At 47.1% G+C, this 25,020-nt stretch overlaps 1 protein-coding gene across 1 annotated transcript in view; it reads left to right on the forward strand.

The window, feature by feature from the left end:
* Positions 1-509: 509 nt before the first annotated feature.
* LOC146170939 (neprilysin-1-like) overlaps positions 510-25,020 on the forward strand; it is a 62,087-nt gene continuing 37,576 nt past the window's right edge. The window contains exons 1-5 of the mRNA XM_084586699.1: positions 510-711; positions 1,204-1,400; positions 3,870-4,020; positions 6,583-6,704; positions 8,046-9,543. Of these exons, the coding sequence (XP_084442825.1) occupies positions 510-711; positions 1,204-1,400; positions 3,870-4,020; positions 6,583-6,704; positions 8,046-9,543 (2,170 nt within the window). The remainder of the gene's footprint in view (positions 712-1,203; positions 1,401-3,869; positions 4,021-6,582; positions 6,705-8,045; positions 9,544-25,020) is intronic.

Here is a 25,020-nt window from a genome sequence, read left to right on the forward strand (position 1 = left end):
CCTACCGCCAATTTTATAATTGTCGTGACTTCGTTGGCTACTGTAGAAATCGGTATAGTACTCCTAAACAGAGCTAAATTGCTTGGTGGAACTGGGAATTCTGCAACCAACAAAATATTCTGACTGGGCAACGCCAATCATAGTGGTGCGGAAAAAATGGCTCCCTCAGAATATGCGGGGATTATAAAAGCACTGTGAACCAGGCCGTCAAAAGTAATGTGTACCCATTTCCAACAAGCAAAGAACTTTTTGCTAGGTTAGGAAGGGGGCGTTTTGTCTCCAAGCTGGATCCGACACAAGCCTATCAGCAACTGTGGGTTGATGACGCACGGGCGGAGTTACTCGCAATTAACACCGTGCCGGAGTGTACAGAGTTTGCCGGTTGCCGTTCGGCGTCTCCGTGGCCCCAGGGGTTTTTCAAAGAACAATATGCACTGTTTTGGCCGGAATGGCGCAAGTCGATGCATGTCTAGACGACGTCCTGATCGCCAGCGAGTCTATTAAGGAACATGATGGTCGAAGTCCTTAGCCGCCTGTCCGAAACGGGGCTCAGAGGTCAAGCCAGGAAGTTCGGCGAGTTTTTCAAAGAGAGCCTTGAATTTTGGGGGCATCGGATTGACTCTAAGCGCATCTACCCAGCGAAGGTCAAGATCGACGCCATCCACCAGGCTCCGGCTCCCGAGAACAAAAAGGAACTGCAAGCCTTTTTGGGTATGACCAATTTCTATAATAGTTTTTTGAAGGGCAGGACAGAGGTGGCAGAAAAGCTGTATCGCTTGTTGGATAGCAATGTAGCATGGAACCAGGATGCAGATCATATGAAAGCGTTTGGCAGTCTGAAGAAATTGTTAACATCTAACTCGTTGCTGGTGAATTTTAAGACAGATGCCCGGTTAGTGCTTTTTTTGCGACGCATCACCTGTGGTTGTGGGAGCAGTTTTGGCTCATCGCGACCGCAAAGGAAATGAGCAGCTTGTGCCGTATGCGTCAAGGACGCTACCTAAGGCGGAGCTAAATTATGCTCAAATTGACCGTGAGGCTCTTGCCGTGGATTTTGGAGATCGACATTTCCACCTATACCTGTATGGGCGGAAATTTCTTATTCTCACGGATCATAAACGATGGTAGGAATATTTCAGCGGCAAAAGCAAATTTCGGAGGTCATTTCTTCCAGCATGTTACGGTGCACGCTAATGCATTCAGCCTACGATTACGCGCTTGAGTACAGAAAAACCAAGGATCATGGAAACGCAGATTGCCTAAGCAGGTTACCGAGGCCTCTTACCCAGCAAGAGACAGAGGGGCCAGACGACATACTCCTGCTGGAAGCTGTCGATTACCTTCCTGTGAGCGCAATCGAAGTGGCCACCTTCACCCGGCGTGACACGCAGCTGTCGCAGGTGAAGCAATGAATCCTTGAGGGCGGGCCACAAGATCGGGTAGCCTTGAAGTATTCGGCGTATTGGATAAGAAAAAATGAGTTGCCCTTATACAAGGATTGCGTACTATGGGGAAGCCGGTTAGTAATTCCTGAGGCATTACAGGCGAGGTTCTAAGTCTGATGCACGCTAACCGTCCGGGAATTACGGCCATGAAGGCAATCGCTAGGTCGCACGTGTAGTGGCCGAAGATGGAAGAAGAAATTGTCGAGTGTGTCAGGCACTGCACTCCATGCGAGGAAAACAGGCAGAGTTAACCATAAACGCCAACGCATGTCTGGACGAAACCTGAACGGCCGTGGGGTAGAATCCACGTAGATTTCGCCGGCCCGATCCAGGGCATGTTTTTTTTTTGGTGGTGGTAAGCACCCCGTCTAACAGGGTGCAAATTGAAGTGATGCCGTCTCGGCAGTTGTCTACTGTAATCGAGAAGTTACGAAAAATGTTATCAGCATATGGATTACTGGGCTTGGTCTTGTCGCATAATGTCACATATTTTGCAAGCAGAGAAATGCAGTCTTTCCTGAAACTAACTGCTATACGCTACATGTACACAGCTCCGTACTCCCCGGTAAGCAATGGAAGGGCGGAGCGTAAGGTAAGTGAACTGAAGTGTGCATTACGGAAACAGAAACAGGGCAGCGTGTTATGCAAGATTTCATGGTTTCTGTTTAAACAGCACTCTACACCGCACTTCTAGGCCTGTAAATCTCCAGCCGAAGTCATGATGGGCCGAAAATTCAAGACCGCCTTATCAAGCCTTCACCCGGACGAGAGATACTCAATATGTTTCCTGCAGCCGCCATCACCAGCGTTATACCATCAGAATGGTAGCGGAAGCAGGATGCGTGACATGCTTTTTACCAGGATCGTTCGAGCAGGGCTGGGATTGTTTTATATATCTCCGCTCAAGAACACATTATAATGATGCTGAATGCCTACTGTGAATACAACGCTACACATTCTTAGCGCAAACCACTATTGTGTGGGCTAACAAACCGAATAACAAATCTGTCATCTGAGCGCACTAAAATTGCGTTTCAATGTGGCGTACCGGCATGAAGAACAGAATGCAAGGCTGCAATACGCCGTATTCGCCATCTTCTAGCCTTTGACAGTATACAGTGTACAGGCACATCGTTTATAAGTGACCTGCGCATCCGTCTCGGCTGCCGAAGATGGTTAGTTCGAAACCCATCGCCGAAGGCCCACAAGTAAAAATAGGTACAAGCACCCCTTGGCCTGGCGGCCGGCTCGCACAGGGGTCTGCGCTTGCAAGAGGCTTCGCAAACCATGCTGCGCTTGTTCAGGGGCAAATTATTTTCGAACACTTCAGCCTTCAAAGATGGTTCGAGTTACCGTGCTTTACGGGGTTCAAAATTGAAAACGAGTTGTGTCCTGCAAACGTAATACTCAGAAAAGGCCTTGGAGTTTCAAGTGCCAAAACGCTCTAACCAGCGTGTTGTAAGGCGCAACAATTTGCTGTCGCTAATGAAGTTCATTTCTTAGAGAATCACTGCAGTCCTGGGCAACTCCGTAATTCCGTCTTTCTAATTCGAAGATGACATCACTGAAGGGATACGCGCGTAAAAGTAGTGCATGGACAGATAAAAACACGCTATCTGCCTTCAGAAAGGCAAGGTAGCCGATACTCTAACAAGGTTCATCCACTTATAGGACAGGCGATGGTGATGAAGCTGCAGTGCGTTGTGCAATTAAAGTAGGCATCGCTGCAGTCTCGATGATTGCTCCGGCGAAGTAGGTACTAAACAGCGCGAACAAAATGCGGTTTAGCATCTTGTCATCAAATGTCTGGCCGCCCCTGGGTTACCATGAATGTCTTCTAAATGGGGTATATTACTTGAATTCCAGCAGCACTTAAAGGTGTGTGAATTTGTGACATTACTGGTGGAATGATATCTGAAATTCTATCTGCAATTTTCGCAGCCTCGCAGGGGCTACACCGGGACAACATGCTTCCTGTTACAACCTGCGGAAACGTCTGGAAAATCCAGCAGTGCGCACCATCGGCCCACGGAAGCGACAGGAACTGAGAACAAAGACAGCAGCGTGGCTTCCTCTCAGACGCCCACAGGCACCTTAGGCGGGCGAGCGGAGACACACTTTTTGGACCGGGAAGAATCTGTCCCTTCTCCATCAAAAAGCCGATCGAGTGCTCGCTATAAGTACTCAACACAGTCAGTAGGTAAAGACCAGGAAAGCTTTGAACGAAGTGGAAGTGCGAACAGCATATACGTTTCGGAAGAAAAGTCATCGCGCATGGATGCATCAATTGCAAGGAAGCAGCCATATCTACGCAGCGCTCTCTCCTCCACAGTCCGCGCTGTGATCGGTGCCATACTCCGAAGCAGCGGAAAGCATGACCTGTCAGTTGAAGCTTCGTTTCCGATTTGCCGGACTGTGGACCAGTTGACGAAGCAGAGAAGCAGAACCATCGGGGCTCAATGTCATCCCCCTTCATTTCCACCCCAGCCACCTCCACCATCTCCACCACTCGCGCCAACACAGCCAGCGTCGTCGGAACACACAACCGCCCTCAGCGACTCGAATAAAGTTGTGGGTGAACAAGTTTCTAGTGGGAAACCTTCTATTGAGAAATGCACACCAGCTAGGGTACAGCCAATACAGGCGCCACCAAGCCCTCGCATGCCGCGTCTATTCGTCAAATCTGATAGTGGTGTTTCATCCGGCAAACATTCTCAATCGCCGAACGCGACGCAAGAGGAAAGCATTGGCAAGTATAAAACGAGCCTTGAGTCCTCTCTGACACAAGGGGAGCCTACAACAATGAAACCGTACCATAAAGTGACACCGGCAAATATGCCCCGAGATATGCGCGAACAAGATGTCACTTCGGCCGCTGCTACAATTCTAACTGCCTCTATGGTTTCTGCTTCAGAAACAAATAGTGAAAATATACAAATTGCGAAACACGATGCGGAAGTTTCACCTGTGCCAGTTTTATTTGCAGGTTCAACCCAGGCTCTTACATCGTCCAGAGTTACTGAGCTAACCCTTGTTGCTGCTCCTCCGCAGGGAACAGAAAGTACTGATCTCTACAAATCCGAAGTCCTGAATTTCGAGGAGCAGCATGCGCAAACTGCAGTCGCGACGGACGCTCGACTCCCTTCGGCTGATGTTTCACATGATAGCACAGCCGTCGTTCTCGGGCAGCTTTTTGCGCCTTCCTTATCCCCTGGAATCGAACACGTGGCTGCACTTGAAGACGCCATGAAAACTACTTTGCTAACCGAAGTCTCAAGTTCCGAGACCCCTATTTCTTTATTTACGATACTCGGTCAGCCGCCACCTCCCCCACTTTCAATGAGCGAAACATTTTCCGTTCCGGATGGTGGCCCCGCTATATTTACTTCAATGCTGAAACCTGATGCCACAGGCGTTCTGGTCTCGAATTTAGGGCCACCAAAACCGGCACCGCCTGCACAGCCGCAAAAAGGGGAGAATAAAGATGTGAAGCTGAAATTACCTTCAATGACGCCAGTTCTGGAAGCACGAAAATCTGCATCGCGGATCACACCCGCTCTTTCCGGAGATCGAGAACTGTCTACACCATGTGTGCTTGTCACGGTGACTTTAAATCAGGCTTCGAGTGCATGCGACCAGTCGACAACTGCTACAATAACTGGAAGGCTATCTGCACCCGACTCGGTGACAACGGTGCCGATTGAGCAAAGCCCAGGTATACTTTCTTCAACTTCTGAGGAAAATCGACAGCTGGCGACAGGCACAGCGGTAGCCATAGTGCCTTTCCATGAATATTCAGGCCCGATCAGGCACACATCGTTCACACAGGAGGTTAAAAAGCTATCTACACTTAGAGATCACGCCATGAATTTACTGAAGCATGATCCCAGCTCGGACAAACAATCCAGCATTATAAATACCAAAGATGCCATATCAACCGCAAATAAACCATTTGAGCCAACTTCTCCGACATCATCTGGAGCTGGAATGCCACGGCTGGCCCCATCTGCGGCTCGAAAGGCCGCGTCAGCCCCAGCAATGGGGACAGTGTCGGCTGCGCCTCATGAAGCGCGTCATTCCCTCGACGATTCGCTTTTAGGACTAAAGGCGCTTGGTGGAAGCGTCCTCGCGAAATACGGGAAAGAACCTCAGACAGGGCCGGATATTCTCGATAAACTACCCCAGGCAGAACATGCGACAGCCATGAACAAAACACACGCTCTTCAGACTTCAAAACACGATGAATCATGGGGAAACAGCAGTCGTGGTTCGCTACCGATGGGTGTACGATCTCCGGCGCCGATATCCGAAAGCACAACTGCCGATTCCAGCGCTAAATCTGGCCCTTCGTCGCGTATATATTGTTCACCAAAAGGTGTGAACGAACCACGTAATATTTTTGCGCAGTTGCTCGAGAAAGGGTATGAGGCAGAACCAAAAGCAGTGCGCACATTTATAGTGTCGAAAGCTCCGGGCAAAGATTCAAACCTCGTTTATGAAGCTTTAACTACTGAAAGACCGACTAAAGTTGAAAAAAGGACAACCAAAGTGCAAGGAAAAATGCTTACTGCCTCCCGTTCTTCACCTGCCGATCCTAGGAGAGCACAGGACCGCGAGACGGGTGGAGCTACTGAAAAGATTTTAAAGCCCGTGCGAGACAATGATGCCTCCAACCAACTAACTCATGATGTGCGTAGAAGCAGCAAGATTGAAGATGGAATGTTGTCTGCCGCCGTGATTACACCTGGCAATGCAGAAACAAGGCATGACAACAAACAGGATGGAGCGACAGGCAGAGGTACAGCTACCACGCATGTCCATGTGTCCACTCAAGACCCTCAACCATACCGCAGTAGATACCAGATAGTTGACGAAATAACAGGTTGCACTCTCATGACATCAAATTCAGTAGGCGAAGTGTTAGAAAATACCCATAGTAAGAGTAGTGCAGTAGAAGGGTGCCCAGATCACCAGGGCGATATCGCACTTCCGCCGGGAGAACAAATTCATCCCGTTATGGGGGGAGTTTTTCCTGAAATTGACTCCATGCCAGTCGGTACTCCTGGACAAGAACAACTGAACTGCAGGGTTCCACACCCGGTGCCCGTGTTCCTTCGCGCCTCTTCTCGTTTGCCAGGAATAGAACCATCCGCCGTGGCACCATCGCCAGCAGCCCCTTCGGCGGTGGTTCCAATTCAGAGGTCTATGCGTATTCCAGGACAGTTTGGCTCCAACCCTCCCCAGACTGTGCCTCAGCTGGCAATGCCCGGACGTAGTTTGCCACTAATGCGGATTGATGGTCTTGCACAAGCGACTTCGATGGCACTCGGTCCGCCCACTTTGGCGAATCAACTTCCAAATGTAGGCACGGCTGGCCCTACGATAGCTGTTCAGTGCACTGATATCGAGTGGTCGAGAGTAGTGGCATCTCCACAGGTGATTTCTGTGGCGTGCAGCCACGGAATCAAATATCCTCCTGCTGAAGACGAGCAACTTCAAGCAGGCGGAGAGGGGCCATCAAAAAATTTTCAAATAAAGAAAAGTGTTAAAGATAACCTCAATACAGGCGAGGTAATCGCCGACGCCGAAAACGGGGTGAGCCTGACCAATTCACCCCTGAGAGCACAGTTCAAGAAAACCAGGCAAAGTGAACTGGCCGAACATGCTCTCGAGATCGCTTCTGCTGAAGGGCTATCTCCGCTAAATTTCGTTCTTGCATCGGTCATGCAGATGCTCAAGGGAACGATGAACGTTTTGATTAGACCAGCAGGATCTGCCTGCGACATACCAAAAGCCAGAAATTTGGTCGTCTCTTTGGATGCACCTGAAGAAGCAGCATCGTCTCTGCCGGCTGACGAAATTGGCAAATCTGCTCCAAGAACAGGAAAATGCTTGAATTCACGTATTACTTCTAAACATAAATTAAGCTCTCACTCTGTCATTTTCAAGTCGAAGTCATACAGCAATCAACAATTATCTGTGCAGACCATGTCCAGTATAGAAGAAAACCTGGGCATGGCTCAGTCACCAGCGTATCACGGCAAACCTCGGGGACCTCCCCATACAAAACTGCAGTCTTCGGTTGTCTCCATTTTCTATTCAGACGATGCTAGTCCTCCCCACGTAGCAGAAGATCGCCCATCAAAAGACATATATAGACATATAGACGATGCTAAGTCTATTTCAGCAGACAGTTTGGATTCATACCCTTCCACGAGACGCGATACCGAGTGTGCAAGGGTGAAGCATCTGGCTTTTGTGAGTGCATCAGAAAAGTCATTTCGACAACTGATAAAGGCTCCCCTAGCTTTGCACCAAAAAGAAAGCTTTATCTGTGCCCATCGTCTGCACCATGAGGTAATGCCGTTTTCCAAGGTTACCGAGCAACGACCCACCAATTCAGCCTGCTTTTTAGACTCCTCTCCAAAGCCTGCACCCGGGAAGAGAAAAGGGAAAGGAGAGCAGAAAAAGCGAACCGAAATGTGCGATCTTCTCGAAGCGATTCCGCTACGAACAGAACGACCACCCAACGCACCCAAGACGCAAACAGGACCTCTTGAAAGCACGCACCCTCCGGTAAATCGCGAATACGTTATGCAGGTTACAGAGGCTGTGGTCATCGGTGATGAAGAACCCCAGTGGGCATTTCTCTCGTGCGTGTTAACGTTTGCCGGGGTTATTTTCATCTCGCTATTAAGCCTAATCTACGTGCTCACGATCTTGGAGCCACCTTTGGGAACAACGCTGCCTTTTCCGTATAATTCGTCCACACCTAGCGTGATTTACTGCTCCTCAGAGTTTTGTGACCGTGAGGCTGACTTCCTTTGGTCGTTGCTTAGCGCCAGGGGCAAAGGCGCCTGTGAGAATTTTTATGAGCACATCTGTGGAGCCTGGTCTCAAGCGCATCCTCTGAGGGATCTCGCAGGTTTCGGGGCAGTCTTGTCTCCTGATACTATAATCCAAGAACAATTAGACAGTGAGCTAGCGTCACTACTGAGGTCCAGCAGCGACGCTGGCGTGGCATCTGCCCTTTACGATGCGTGCAACGACCGCAATAAGGCCTCAAGCGACGTAAAGGAGCTCTTCAAAGCATGGACGATACAACGTTGGCCTCGTGAAGCGCACAGCAGCACGACAGATGTATGGCAGTTCGCCGGTGAGCTCGTCCGAGACCTAGGCTTGGGCACCATACTCGACGTAGCGGTAGGCACCAGACAGAAAGGTGATAGCAGTAGAATAATCGAACTGCGACAACCAGCGTACTCGTTGTCCTCCAACAACGCTTGGCGTTTGCCCGTCACAACGTTGTTTCGTAACGCGCTCAGTGATTTATCTTTAGATTTCACGCACGCTAGCGGAAGCGAAATTATTGACGACGTTATGACCGTTTTCGTGAGGCTGCGCTCATTTCCAACAAATCCCGCTCTATCAGATTTCAGTGGGATCATTTTCGGCGACACTATTGCTACGAAAGCAAACGTGTCACAGTTGAATGATAATGTAAGACTGCTTCTGGCCATTGTCTTTGAGGGCATCCTCACTATCGGCCCTCATACTGTGGTACTACTGAGGCCGCAAAACTACGTGCTTAACTACCTCACCACTGCAATTCGACAGCTACAGCCACGCGCACTCATCAATTACATGGGTTTACTCGCGCTAATACACCTTTCACCGTTCCTGCCAGAACGATACGTGCACCTCAGACAGCTGTTTGCCAAGATTCTGCGAGGCCGTACGCTGCATGACGCTTCAAACTCTTCGACGCTCTGCCTGATTGCTGTGGAGCATGTTTTGCCAGCGTGTTTCAGCAAGCTGTCGTCGTCGCTCTTCCGGGCCGCCGATTACGACGTCCGCGTACCCGAGAAGCTGTCGCAGCTAGAGGACGCATTTGCACGCAACGTCCGCCACCTGGCCTGGAATAGCGACGAGTTGGCATTGGTCAACCGGTACCGGCGGAAGCGACAGCGACATTCTCAGTTTGGTCCCGCTTTCTGTGCGCCTTTCGATGTGCCTCGGCATACAGGCAGTCCTGTGGAGTTTTATCGACAAGTTTGCCGGGCACAGCAGAGAGCAAGATTGAACCGCATCATTGTTGGTAAGTATCCACGATATATCTACAGTACATGTAACAGACGGGCTAGTTGGTGGTTGACTATGAAATGCATATTGCAACCGGCGAAGCAACAGGGACGATGAGAAGGAGCAAGAAAAAAACGCGGAACTTCAAGTAAGGTTTATTACAAGGAAAATCTTGTTTATACACGTTTCCTAATCACACTTGATAAATGTAGAGATCGTATCGTACATGCGCAGTGATGAGCGTGGCACGAATTAGCATCTAGATAATTGAATTCCTTCATGGATAAGCGGATTGCTGTAACACTGGACACAGCCCACTCGGCTAAGATTTTTAGATATATGGATGATTATGCCATTTTCTTGAAAGAGGTATTTAGAGAAGGAGCTATTATGGTAGTGAACCGAATTCCTTAAATCTTTAGTGAGTGTGCCTTTGGGTTAAGCTTCACTTATGAGTTGCCATCGCAGGGGTGCTTGCAGCTTTTGGACATATGCATTGTTACAGGTACTAGCGGAACCCGGGGTGTGCTGAAGGTACCAGCCTCGTTCAAAACAAGGGATTCTAAACCATCAGTCCGCTCATTCAAAACTTATAAAAAGGGGCAAAAAGCAAAAAGCTGACTGCGTGCTGTTCTTCATAAGTCTTGCCCACATGAAATGCAGAATAGCGTGCAATTTCACCTACAACCACTGACTAGTGCCGGGTTCCCTTGTGAGGTGATCAGATCGGTGATATAAGCCCTCGCCAAGGAAGCTGGATGCCCACCGATGCACCGCCCACGTGGTGAACCAAAACGCTGAAGACCTGTGTATTTGCCATACTTACAGCAGATTTCCCATCACCTCAAAAAAGTGGCCATGAAATGTGACGTCCCGGTGGTCTTCACGGCGCCCAAAAAGGTTTCAAGCATGTGCGATATGGTGTAGGGCGAGGGGACAAAGAACGAGTACCGCACTAAGCACGTAAACATGTTCATTCCCTACAAAACAGGGGCGGTGTACAAAATACCCCTGAAATGTGGGAACTGTTGCTAAGGGCAAACTGGACGTTGCTTGAACGTCCGACTACAGGATCACCGCTCAGCCGTTGAATTATTGGCGGGGGGCGGTGAACTGGAAAACCATTATCGGCATTGCTGTAACTGCTCGCCAAGGTTCCGTGACGCAATTGTCCCCCCAAAATTACCGAACCAGCTCAGCAGAGAAATTTTTTAAGCCTATAGCATAAAAAAGGGAATTGCTGTTGTATAAGCCCTACTTCAGTTCCACTTTCCATGAAGAAGCTCAACTATCTACATGCTAACTTGTGCCACGCTCATCACTGCGCATGTATGATATTGAAAGTTTGACCAGAAGACAACAACGTCGTCCAAATATACCAAAGAAATTTGCCACTTCAAGCCTGCCAGGACTGTGTCCATTACTCATTGAAACGTGGCTAATGCGGAGCAGAGGCTAAATGGCATCACCTTAAACTCAAAAAGGCCGTCCGGTGTGATGAATGCAGTCTTCTCGCGATCTCTTTCGTCGACCTCATTTGCCAATATCCGCTCTTCAGGTACATCGATGAGAAGCACTTCGCGTTGCAAAGCCGGTCGAGAGTGTCGTCGATGCGGGGAAGCGGGTAGACATCCTTCTTAGTTATGCTATTCTAACAGCGGCAATCAACGCAGAAGCGAAGTATGCCGTCGTTCGTCTTCACCAAAGCGACTGTGCCGCCAAGGGGCTCTTCGATGGCTGGATTACGTCATCACGCAACATTTCCTTAACTTGATCGCGTATGGCTTGGCGTTCTCGCGGTGATACGCGATAGGGGTTTTGGCGCAGAGATCAGGCGTGTTCATTATAATGCGGTACTTGGCCAGTGGTCTTTGTCGTACCTTCGATGAGGACGAGAAGCACTCCTTGTAGCTTCGAAGGAGACTTAGAATCTGGTCTTTCCTGCCATGGGTCAATGCCGGGTTGATGTCAAATGTGGGCTGACAGAATTGGTCCGGTGCGTCTTCCAGGGTTTGGTCGTGGAGGGCGAATACATCTTTGAGGTCCGCTAATTCGTCGAGAAAAGCGATCGTCGTGCCCTTGTTTAGACGCCGGTATTATTCGGTGAAGTTTGTCACCAGCCCCTGAGCTTGTCCTCTCCGGAATTTCGTGATGCCTCTTGCGATGCCGACACCTCGTTCCAAGAGCAATTGGATATTTTCTTCGACGATGCCTTCAGTGGTTTTGATGGTTGCGCTACCTACGCAGACTGCGACGCTTGATCGGGGCGGCACGGTCAATTTTCCATCGAGGACGTTTATAGCAATGTGTTGCGTAGAAGTCGTCGTAGCAGGTATGGCTTTGTCTGCAGAGAGCTTGATGAGCTTGGATCGCAGGTCGATGATAGCCCTATGTTCAGTTAGGAAGTCAATGCCGAAAATCACGTCGCGGGAGAACTGCTGCAAGACAACAAAGCTGGAGGGGTAAGTACGCCCATTTACGGTTATTCTTGCAGTACATCGTCCCGATGGAGTAATCAGGAGGCCACCTGCGGTGCGAATCAGCGGGCCATCCCAAGCGGTCGCAACTTTCCTTCGCTGGGAGGCTAGCGGTCCACTGATGACTGAATAGTCAGCTCCGGTGTCTACTAGGGCGGTGACTCTGCGACCGTCGATATTAACTTCAAGGTGACTTGTTCGCGTCCTTGCAATGCACGTGGGCCTTGGTGTGCAATCTCGGCTCCGTCGTTTTTTCAGGTCATGGCCGAGGCATACCGTTGTTACTTCGCTGGGCGGAGTTGTCGGCTTGTACTCTTGTCGTGTTGTCGCCGATGTCGTCGTGTGCAGTGGCGGTTAAATGGCTGTGTCTTCGTTAGTGGTCGTCGGCGGCGGAAGATGTTCATCTTTTTGCCGTTGAGCAACCTCACCTCCAAAGGTTGCTGCCTTTCGTTTCCCCTCGGGGGCTAGAAAACCGTCCTTGCATGTAACTGCAGTCCGGCGACGCAAATTGGGCATTGTACGGCGATGGAGAGCGTAACAGACGCCTTGGCGACGAGTTCTCTCCGCTGTAAGTCGTTGATTTCCTGTGGTCGCTCGCCAGGACGGGATCGTAGAGCATCGACAGCGAAACCACGGAGGCCGATCCGCCTGTACGGGCAGTGATGGAGGATGTGTCCTGCCTCACCATAATGGAAGCAGAGCGGTCGGTTGTTAGATTTCCTCCAGGCGTCGCATTTCCTGGGGCTTGGAGATCGTTGGTAGACTTGCCGGGCGGGGGCCAAGGGGCGGCTTTCGGGGGTAGCATGGTAGCGACGAGGGCTTGGGAGGTCGTGTCGGGGTGAGGACGACGTAATGCAGCAGCATAGTTCATCGCTGCTGATTCATGCACTGGAGCCGTCGGAGTTGCCGCTTGAGGAACGCCCAGTGCCTGCAGGACTTCTTAACGTATGACGTCCGCGAGCGTCGCCAGCTGGGGTTGTTGTGATGATGGCAGTAATCGGCGGAGCTCCTCTCGCACGATCTCCCGGACGAGGTCCTTTTTGGCAGCGGTGAGCGAACGAAAAGCAAGCCTCTTATCCATTTTGCTTTTTGCAGTGACAAACGCCTATACTTCACAACACGTGCTGGAGCTGCCTTGGACTGCGACGGCTAACCCTGTCTGCCTGGTCACAGCAGATCGTCGGCGATTCCGGTGCATATTCTGCGTCCAATCGCCGTGTGACTACTGTCTTCTGCTGCCTTTAAAACGGACAGCATTCCTGGGACTGCAGCAGTTTGGCAGCGGTGCGCGAACGAAAAGCAAGCCTCTTATCCAATCTTCTTTTTGCAGTGACAAACGCCTATACTTCACAACACGTGCTGGAGCTGCCTTGGACTGCGACGGCTAACCCTGTCTGCCTGGTAACAGCAGATCATCGTCGATTGCGGTGCATAATCTGCGTCCAATCGCCGTGTGTCAACTGTCTTCTGCTGCCTTTAAAACGGACAGCATTCCTGGGACTGCAGTAGTTTGGCAGCGGTGCGCGAGCGGACAGCAAGCCTCTTATCCATTCTGCTTTTTGCAGGTGAGCGATCGAATTTTTTGTTGTTTAGCCCATAGTTTCGATGCTCACTGCTGCCAAACTTGAATTTTTGTGTAGTGGTTTTTGTCACTCTTGTGCCATGTCGAAAGATAAAGAAATAGCGAAAGGATTGGATGATTTCAAACGTGAAATGAGAGCTGAGCTGCGTTCTGCCAAGGATAGCCTTAAGTTCTGCAGCGACACTTGTGACGAGACGAAGGTTATCAGCTCTGAAATAAAGACACTAAGAAAAGTGCTTAGCGAGCTGATAAGCTGCAATTACAATTTGAGATCCGAAAACTAACTTTTTGCTCCAAGGGTTGATGAACTTGAGCAGTATGGCCGCCTAAACAACCTAGAAATCAAGGGTGTAAAGTCAGATGCTGAACCCGTCGAAGTTGTAGAGAAAATCGGCGAGGTCAATAATGAAGAAGTTTCTGCCATTGACATTGACACGTGTCATAGAATCCCCACTAGCCGCAAAGATGAAACCAACATCATAGTCCGCATTGTGCGCCGAGATAAGCGCCATGCATTTCTTTCCAAGGCCAGAAAGCATGGGCTGTCTAATAAGGAACCTGGCTTCACAGACACAGACAGCGGGCGTATCTACGTCAATGAACACTTGACCTATGCCAACAAAAAACTGCTAGGAGCGACCATTCCTCGAAAAAAAAGGAACTCGGCTGGAAATTTGTGTGGACGAATGGCTGCAAAATTTTCGCACGCAAGGATGATTCATCTGACACAAAATCTCTGCAGGATCTGATCTGGCTAAAACGACTAATTAGGTGTTGACTTATCTGATAGCAGGATTGATATCCCATTGACATAGACAGCCCGTTCCATTGCATTCATCGTGATACACGATGCTTTAACAACAAGTTTGCCACTTCCATGGGGAGATTCTCTGGCATACATATTCAAGTTCAAGTTCAAGTTCAAGTTCAAGTTTATTTCCTTTTAGCAAGAAAAGGAGGGGCCAGAACTAAAAGCTGTAAAAACAGCTTGACGGGGTCCTGGCCCCCTTACAAGGTTGGCAGAGCAGCAGACAGGAGAAAAAATCAATTCACATGTTTATAGCTAAACACGTTTATACAAATAAAAAACGGGTAAAACGTTGTACAGTTCCTTCTGTACGAACGAAGGAACGTTATAAAATACAGCACAAAGATACAAGGAAAGAAGTGGGAAAGCATTGCTGATACAGAAAACAATAAAACAATGGTACACAATGATGCAAAAAGAAAAATATATATACAAATTCATGACAGCTCTCCTCGACAATAGAGGCTGACATCGTGGTTCGACACGCAAACTGGTTCAAGTCCGGCAAAATGTAGCCTATTCAACAATTTAGGTACAGTATAATGCAGTGACTGTGTATACGCGTATGTGCGAGGTACTGGAACAAGGTATTTTTCTTTATGTCGAGTTTGTCTGCTTCCAGGATTTTCTTTTATGTCTGCAAGTGAAATTATACAACTGCTATTTGATTTTACGTGAGACTTATAAGTCAATATAAGTCTATACTCAAATAACTGGAACACCGAAAGTATATCATACTTGGAAAAAAGCTCTTTGGTGGGATGGAAATAGGTTACACCAGCGATATACCGGACGGCTCTTTTTTGTAATACATGCAGTTTTGATAAATTAGTTATTCCTGTGGTACACCAAACTAGGCTACAGTACTGGAAAAGGGATAACACGAGAGCATTATATAATAGCAGCTTGATTTTAGGAGGTAGAAGATATCTTATTCGGGCCATGACGCCAACAGCTGATGACACTTTCGATTGAATATGGTCAATATGTTCATTCCAAGTCAGGTGGCTCGAAAATACCACTCCGAGTACTTTTACCGAATCTACAAGTTCAATTTGTTCGGTTCCTAGTCGTATGTTTATGCTACCTGTTAAATGTTTTCCTTTCGGTGAGTAACACACAGCTTTTGTTTTGCTCGTGTTAATTTTCAAGCAATTTGCTTTCACCCAGCGATCCAAGTCAATTAAAGCGCTATTTGCTCGTTCTTCAATGTCGATTTCCGTGATCCCGGACAAGAAGATTGTGGTGTCATCTGCGTAGGAGTTAAAAATTACGCCCTGTGTACAGTGTGCCATATCATTAATATAAATAAGAAATAAAAGCGGCCCGAGTATGCTTCCCTGCGGAACGCCAGTGTAAATAGTTTGCAAAGAAGATTTAACATTATTTATTTCTACGTACTGCTTTCGATTTGTAAGGTATGACTTCAGTAGCGCGTAGGGTGTTCCGCGGACACCATATCTGTATAATTTTGAAAGAAGGATGTTATGATTTACCAGGTCAAATGCTTTTGAAAAATCTATGTAGATCCCTAGTACTACATGTTTCTTACTAAATGCTTCTATGATAATTTCTTTTTGCGTTAAAAGGGCTGTTTCTGTTGATCGATGCTTCCTAAAACCGTGCTGATAGTCTAAGAGAAAGTTTTGTCGAGAAAAATATGATGTAATTCTAATGTGCAATATTTTTTCTATGCCTTTAGAAAATACCGGCAGTACCGAGATTGGACGGTAATTTGAGAACACGTTTCGGTCTCCAGATTTATGTACTGGAACCACTCGTGCAATCTGCATTGCCCTAGGAAATACACCTGTAGACAAAATTAAATTATATATAAAAGTGACAACGGGACAGATTAAATCAAGTACGTGCTTTACGGGAAGGAGCTGCACACCGCATGCATCCTCAGTTTTACTGTTTTTGATGGACTGAATACAAAAGGACACCTCGGCACAATCAGTAGGACGGAGAAAAAGCGATTGGCTGCCCATAAACTGGGATAGATACGTGTCCGCGTCATATGCACTATCACTTCCAGAACCGTCGCAGTGGTCAGCCTGCCGTACGAAAAACATATTTAAGGCGTCAGCCAGTGCGCTACCATTAAGTTCCTCTCCTTCATGCATAAATGTATCAGGTATACTTTCTTGAGTGCCAGGACGCAGTAGGGAATTAAGCTTTCGCCAAAGCACATCAGTGCGTTTAGCGCTGTCATCAGAACACATGTTAACAAAATATGCATTTCTTGCTGCACGTAATCTAGAAGTAAGCCTGTTCCGGTAAGACTTAAATTCAGCAAATATTTCTAAATTCTTATCTTTTGCAAATTTGGCATACAAGGCATTTTTATGTTTAATCATGTTCAGTAGTTCTCCCGTTAGCCAAGGTTTTCGGGCTTGTTTTGGTTTTTTTATTGGTGTTAACGGAAAATTTGCGTCATAGAGAGTTTTGAACACGTCAATGAAATTATCATACGCGGCGTCACTATTTCCTGCTTCATAAACAGAATTCCATGCTTCGTTACCAATAGCACGACGAAAAGACTGAAGTTTGCCTTCATTCATTGTTCGTACATATTTTGTTTGCTTCACTTTTGTAGTAACCTTTTGGGGTTTTCTAACTAGCAATAGTGTTCCGAAATGGTCACTAAGGCCAGTGCATACAGCGCTTGCTTTCACTAAATCTGCATTAATATTTGTGATAAATACGTCCAATAATGAAGAACTATCTGGAGTAACACGAGTTGGCTCTGTTATTGCGTTCCAAAAACCGTTCACGTCTATGGTGTTGGATAGCTTCTTTTGGGAGTGTGTTGGCACGAGCATATTTACATTTATATCTCCTCCTAAGTAAAGATCTATCCTATTGTCCATCACGTAGCCGAATAAATTTTCAAGGAAATGAAGAAAGTTGTCGAAATCGCCGGAGGGCGGTCGGTACAAGACGCAGTAGACATTGTTTTGTGTGCGCAAGGTAAGCACTTCATAGTCTGCAGTGAGTGCACAAAATTTAGCCACTTCTTCACAGATAAGGTTTTCTTTCATTAAAATAGAGACGCCACCCCCTCGCCTGTCCAGACGACTTCGACAAAAAGACTGATAGCCAGGTAGAATGAATACCCGCGAATCCTTGGTGTACCAAGTTTCTGTGAGCATGATAACAGAAAACGATATGCGGAATGTGTCAAGCAAGAGCGCTAGTTCATCTTCCTTGCTAGCCATTGATCGCACATTTTGGTGGAACAGAGATAATGCCGGGTATTTTCCTATTGCAGTATATTTAACTTCAGATGGCCGAAGAACCATGTACAAAAAGTTTGGTCAAAAACGGACAATTTAAAAATTCGTCTAAGCGATCTTGGACAGGTCATCGATGTGCTCAACAGAGACAAGGGGCGTACCATCTGCTTTCCGGGCGTAAATTTTTCCTTGCCGCGTCCACACATACTTCCAGCCAAGTTCTTTCTTTCGCGCATTTGCCGCTCCAAATAATCGTTTCATTGCGGGAGAAAGGTGCTCATTTACAAAGATCGAGACTTTTGGCTCGACTTCCAATGCTTCTGATGTTAGTCTTTGCTTCTTAGCCTTTTCAAGAAAAAGGTCGCGTTTAGCTCTATGTGCGAATTGTACGACAATGTTTGGTGCAGTAGAATTGCCAGCTGTTCGAACTCGATGGCATGCCTCAACGTCAGCATCATCAAGAGGAACGCCAATGGCTGTGCCGAGCTTCTTGGTTAGTTCTAGAACATCCTCCTTTTCAGATTGAGGTACAGCTGTTACCTCAATATTGAAGCATCTGGAGTGCTGTTCGTTTTGCAGGAGTCGAATGTCATGTTGCTTTAACAGCAAGCGCAAAGCATCACGTTCCTCTTGCAGACTGGTCACGCATTTCTTGAGGTCTGCATTTTCCTTTTCAACAATGCTCACCGATGTTTTCATTTCCTCGTAGCTTTCATTTATGAATGCTAAGCTATTCTTTATTTCTCGTATATCTTTCCTGAGGTCTCGCTCGAACCCTTCTTTTAATTCTTTGAATTCTTGCTTTAATTCTCGTTTTAACTCTTCGAACAGCTTAACGAGCTCTTTCGACATTTCAGTGATATTTGTGAGCAGATGTTCGCCCTGCACACGCGGCCGAGGTAATTCACCTAGTGGAATATTAGTTCGCACACTAGCAAGCAGAAAGGACGAGTAAAATATGCTTGTGGCAGCAGCAGTGTCGGGATAAGTTTCAAAGGGGAAAGTAAAGGATAGCAAGTATACAAAACAGCAACCAACCTGCAAGATACAGGCAACGGTGTTCAGCAATGTTCTATCTCCGCCACTGCTGCTGCCAATGTGGGAGGCCGGTCGTTGTCGACGAATTTATAGCTGTAGCCGCCGTGACGTCATCGAGAGCAGCTGAATCGGTAGGTTCCAAGTGAGTGTCAGGGTGCTGCAGTACTTCGGTTCGGCAGGCACGCAGTAAGCAGCCGGTGACGAGCGGTAGACAGGCGTCAGGCAGGCAGGCGATGAAACTTCGCGTGATGATGGTCCTGCAAGATACAGGCAACGGTGTTCAGCAATGTTCTATCTCCGCCACTGCTGCTGCCAATGTGGGAGGCCGGTCGTTGTCGACGAATTTATAGCTGTAGCCGCCGTGACGTCATCGAGAGCAGCTGAATCGGTAGGTTCCAAGTGAGTGTCAGGGTGCTGCAGTACTTCGGTTCGGCAGGCGTCCCGTAGTATGAAGAACAGGCGTCCCGTAGTATTAACGTCCCGTAGTATGAAGAACAAACGTGACAGTCTTGATGAGTTCCTTGGGTCATTAAATCTGCAGTTTGAGGTGCTTTTCATTACCGAAACTTGGTTAAAATCTCAAGATGATCATTTGCCATTCAAGAACCACGGCCGCTCGATAGAAGCGCACTAGGTGCGGCCTGCTACGTCGCCCGAAACCGGCGGGAGGCGCCTACTTCACGTCGCGCCCGCCGTGGCGCCACCGTTCGGGGACAGCCGCGCGCGGTGAGCTGCGCCTGGCTGCGCTTTCAGGAAGGTGTCGGCGAGGTAGAAGCCTTTTATTTTAAGGTTATAAGAGCTCCGCTTCACACAATTTGGCAACACTAATTAGTATATACTGTCACGTCTAGTGTGACCATGTCAACACTTAGCGCTTGCTCGGCAAGGATGTATACTGGAGTGTACCCCGAATAAAATGTGACGGTAGTTTAAAGGGCCACTGTCCAGGGAAGGCCCTTTTAAGCAAAGGAGCCCAGTGTTTCGATCAGGTACCGGAGGTAGTCTGTGCAAAATTCTACAGCGACATGCGCGCCGCAAAGCAACGAAAATACAATTCAAAGCTCCCTCATGCTCTCCTTTGAGAAGCCAGCTTCACCGCTTCCTGCGCTGGCCCGACGGGCACCGATAATGACGTACGTACCGGGAACGATGTCCATTGGTCCGTCTCGCTGACTGACGGGAGAAGGATGGGTGTCTACCGCTCGCAGCGCGCTTTTCCCTTGCCACGACCAGACAATCCAGCGGCGCGCGCTCCCTCGACCGTTTTTTTTTTTCGCGCTCGCGGAGAGCCACGCCAAACGCGGAGGAGAAAGGGGAATTTGTATTGCGGAGGCTAGACGACCTCGGGCAGGAGAGTGAAAAACCTTTGCGAGGGAACGGAAGGAGAGAGGCATGATAGAATCGGGTGATTGCGGTGGCTGTAACTGCGTTATTAGTTACTCTTTTCAAAAACATTTTGCGGCCATGCGTTCTAGGGGCGAAGTCTCACAGTCACCGGGGAAGAAAATATTTTCGACCGGAAGGTGGACAGTGGGCCTTTAAGGCCACTAGATTGGAGAGCTCGCATTACCATGATGTTGCATTCGGATCAAATTGTTTGTCACATGAAAAAGTCACCCGGCTGTGAATCAGCTGCCATGGTAGCCTAATGCATAACCACTTAATTAACTATGTCGCGAATTCCGTGTATAATTTTTATACCATTTACTCATTCCTGCATACAGCTTTTATACACAAATTGATGTCAACCTGTTCTAAGTTGACAGCGCTATCTAATAAAAAAATGTCCTACTATGAGCAACCTCTGTCAAAGTGCGACATGTAACCAACCTTTCTATCTCATTCTGACAAATGTTACTGTGGAAATATGAAGATGTTTATTAAGTTAAATCAAGATGATAACCTGGGACCTTCGACTCAGTTGGAGACCTTAACGCCAGAACGCTATCCGTCGTGGCTTCCCGCATTTTGCATGACCGAACTGAGCGCGCTTCATAGAGCCGGTCAGCCTCAAGGTGCTACGTATATGCGCCGAAAGTTTTTATTACTATTTTTATTGGCTGCTCGTAAACCCATACAATTTTTCTGGTTTTTAATTTTCAATGGAAGGACGCGCATCGAGTGTTCCTGTTGTGAAACTCTTAGCTTCGATCACAAGAATGTTCACGCTTTAGTTCTCAACTGCAGCCGAGATTCAGCGAGCACCTGAGTACGCTTATTAAATGTCCACACAAAAAAGGAAGGAAATTAGCAATCGCAGTTGGAAGACCATTCTTGAGAGAGGTTTATGCCATAGCCGTAAACGTCGCTCTACTGTTGAGTTCACATTTCCAGCCCAGCTCGCTATCAGTGGGTGCAGCAACTTAACGATATCTTGCATAGCGCCTCAGCATGGGCACGATCATTGTTTTCATAGATGAGCTGCAGGTACTGTGTAGGGAGAAAAAATGATGAAATCAAAAGTTTACACAGCTTGCTACTGCGCCGGACCTCTTCAGACTTCATCATCCTGTTAATGAAGGTGCTCGTAAGCTGAAAAAGCTTGACTACTTCCTTTGCGGGGTACATCAAGCCTCAATTGTCCTTGGTTTTCATTAACCTGTAACTGGCCCAGCTGACTTATATTTCCGGCAACAGGCTCTTGCACGACGGACATGTCGCCTCAAAATCATAACAAATATCGCATAAATTAAGCAACAACCTGGTAGTGATAAACAATACTTGTGGTTCTTAAATCTCCTTGCAGAGCCTTGTTGGAGTAGCCGCACTTTGCTACCGTAATTGCTGCCTCTGTCGCATATCATTAAAATGCAGCCTTAAGCCGCTGCATTATATGAAACAGCACCCTACACATAGGAGCTGGTTTGGCAGCTCCTGCCACAATGAACATGTCACGTGTTCTCATTGCGCCAAAGTTGTCTGGCTATATCAACAACTAAAGTGCCTCTTACCAAAAAGGTATTTTTCCGACTTTCCGCCGACAGAGCGGGCGCCGGATTTTCTGTGGAACGTGGCTTTTCAGTTTATCGCATCGGCTCAGACAGTCTCAAGAGTGTAAACAAATGTTGTATGCACAGGCTCATTTGCTTGCAAGGCCACTCAGACTAGCGCGGCAAAATTTAAAACTAATTCTATGGTTATATATAAAAAAAAAAACCTTCTTACCTTTTTCTGATATGTCCTCGCAACATAACCTGCGAGAAAAGCTTCTGGTGCTACCTCATCGTGTTAATCTGCCTCACAACACATCGTTAAAAGACCTAGTTCACTGGCCGGTTCCTTGGTAACTGAATAGGTTAAACAACGTGACGGGAACACAGGAAAAGAGGACGACACAACTAGCGCGGTTGTGCCGTCCTCTTCTCCTGTGTTCCCGTCACGTTGTTTGCACTGTTAACCTATATAATTAATCACCAACACTTCCAATGTGCTGTCCCTTGTAGCAGATTCAACGGCAGCTGACAGGGCATTATGCTTCAGCATCTGGACTATTTAACCTCAGCGGCACTTTCATTTCAGATGAAGCGAGCGCATTTCCACTCCTCGCGGCTGCCTTTGCCTGAAGCGAGCTCAGCAGATAAAATTAGAGGGTCTCTTAGATGTCTCTTAAGCGGAGGACGGCGAAAGCCTACCCTTCTCCTATCGTTTGCCTCTCATCGTTTGCCACAGTTCATTATTTCAAGTCGTCGTTTGATATATTGGTCGTTTCCCAGTCATGATGAGTCTGCGTGCGTAGTCATTGTAGCCCTTACCACTCATAACTAAGCAGGTTACTCCTTTAGAATCAGCAGTGGTCATTACACGTCGTCGTTTCACATATTGGTCATTTCGTAGTAATTAGCAGTAATGATGAGTCAAGCCTAGCTATTATAGTCATTACCACAAATCGCTAAGCACTATTACTCATTTCTAATCAATTGCGGTCATTACATGCCGTAGTTTGATATACTGGTCATTACAAATCATTTTAGTCATTATTACCCATTATCAGTAATTAGCATTAGTCATTACCTCTATCAACGTCTATTTATAATTTTTACTGACTATCTATCACCTTCAATCATTTTTATTCTTAATCTCCCTGCTTCCACGTCCGCTTTTGCGACTGACAGACCTGTGCACAGATGCGACGCACAGATTACAGGCACAGCTTCTGCGCACAGATTTTCGCTACATGAGCTACACTGTAAAAACAAAAACACCTCTTTGGGTGTTTTCGCATGTCTATAACTAACACCCATGTACCCTTGAAAAAAGTGGCTTCAGTGTGTCAGTACACCCTCAAAGATGGTGATTCGGTTGGTCATAACACCCTTCTATGGGGCCAATGCACTGGGGGTTTTCGTCACCGTTACACCCTATTGCAGGGTGGGAACAGTGGCATTGCACCCTTACACCCCTTGAAAAAAATCAGTGCGGATAACCTGCATATATTGCATTCCCTAATTAGGAATTACATTTGCCACTACACGTTCTTTATTGCTTTTCCTATGGGCACATTTGCAATCAAGCTTAATGGTATACCTGGTAACCACCTGTAATGCCAAAAGCGCATGTAAAGAGATGCTGCATGCCATTATTTTGACATCTAGAATGGCCCATGCCAGTATGATTGTTTTCACAAATTCACAGAGCATGTTACGAAAAAATGTCCCAGCTTCAAACACAGAAGGAACCTGGAAGTATTTTATTCGGCATAGAAGGGTCAGGGTTCGGACTAGTGGGTGCTCGGGTGCTAGTGGGGGGAGGGGGTCAGGGGGGGGGTACTTGTGTTCTGTTTCTTCATTGATTCGCGCTATGTAACCTCATTTATTTAACAATACGGCCGCTCTCAACCGAGAGCCTAGCAGACGGGCAAAAACATACATGCTATGTACGTAAATACCTAAAAAAATGAAAGAAGCAAAACAGTTCCAACAAATTTAGACAACAAAGTATACAATTGTTTTTGAAAAACATATCCAAACAATGCACACAACAGCATGGTGACATTTCTTAAAAAACAACAAATATTTTAGTCGTATGCAACGATAATCGGAGTACACAATAATAATCCTACGCTTTGTCAGTGTCAAGGCGTGCACTTGCACAAAATTCGGCCTTGTGCGATGAAATAAAGCGTCGTGCAGCGCATCTTGACTTCGACACACATACGCCCAAAAAGAGGTGCTCTATAAAGCAGCAAAAATTATCGGACGCCTAGTCATACCACATATTGAAGAGCCAAAATCGACCCATTTTTGCAACAATACCCTACGTAGAGTCGATGACTCGAAGAAGCTTCCGCTGCTCAATGAAGAAGAAATGCTCTTCAGCTTCTTTGATGCTGCTAACAGTATATCCGACGCACGGCGTGGCAGGCTTTTCTTCCTGTTCCTTGATAAAAATGTGAAAGAAGTGCATAAGAGAGCAGCTGTATAAATGTGCATTGCGCCTGAGCAAATTCAACATATTTTCTACTCTATATTTAGAATACACCAATGCCCCTTTAGTGTACAGCAGTGTGCTGGAAAAGGGCCCCATCAGAAACCACTGGTGGTTATCTCACAATTAACAATGCAGAGTGTACTGTTATGGTTGATTCAGGAGGCACAAAGCTGGCAGTGTTTGATCAAGTCATAAAAGAGAGCACGTGAGGTCTACCCATTTTTATTCATGCAGCATACTGTTGCATGGTATTTTCTGATTATGCAAGCTATTTTGTTGAATAAAAATGGCTACACTCATCAAAAGCACCTGGGTTAGAGAACTTCCATGCTGTCCCACAAACTTTTCATTTCACATGAACTGGAATGTTTAATATGATAGTTAAAAATGTAAATAACCAATAGCTTGCTAAAGTATGCAGAAGGAAAAAATACTAGCTGGATTTCTATCACTCCTAACAGCATTCGAATGATTTCAACCTGAAAAAATTGTTTTAAAAATGGTAACAAATTAAAAAAATACTGGTAATGCAGGCCAAAAGGCAAAAATACTGCCTTTTATTTTACATAATGGTTTAACAGCATTTGTAAGTTGAACTACCCTATTACAGAAACCACCACCTTCCAGTGCGAAACCAATTCTTTTCCACACATTTCCGTTGGGTACGCTGGTGGTCTGCGAGATTCAGCGAAGCTGTGACGCGAAGACGCTGGTTGCACTTGTATGATGGGAGAAAATACTGACATTTACTTTACAACGATGCAGGTGCATTGCTGGTATCCCATAATGCACTGAAAGAAGTGCTGAATGGATGCTGGGGTTGCACCGGTCCCAGTATCATTTTCGAAATAGGCAGAGAAATGGGGCAATTGACTAACAGTGCCCCAGTAAGCACTTTCTTGGAACTCAATGTGCACTTGAA

The sequence above is a fragment of the Amblyomma maculatum genome, unplaced genomic scaffold (assembly GCF_055883805.1).
Source record: "Amblyomma maculatum isolate TAMU_Amacu unplaced genomic scaffold, ASM5588380v1 scaffold_27, whole genome shotgun sequence".
Taxonomy (NCBI): Eukaryota; Metazoa; Arthropoda; class Arachnida; order Ixodida; family Ixodidae; genus Amblyomma; species Amblyomma maculatum.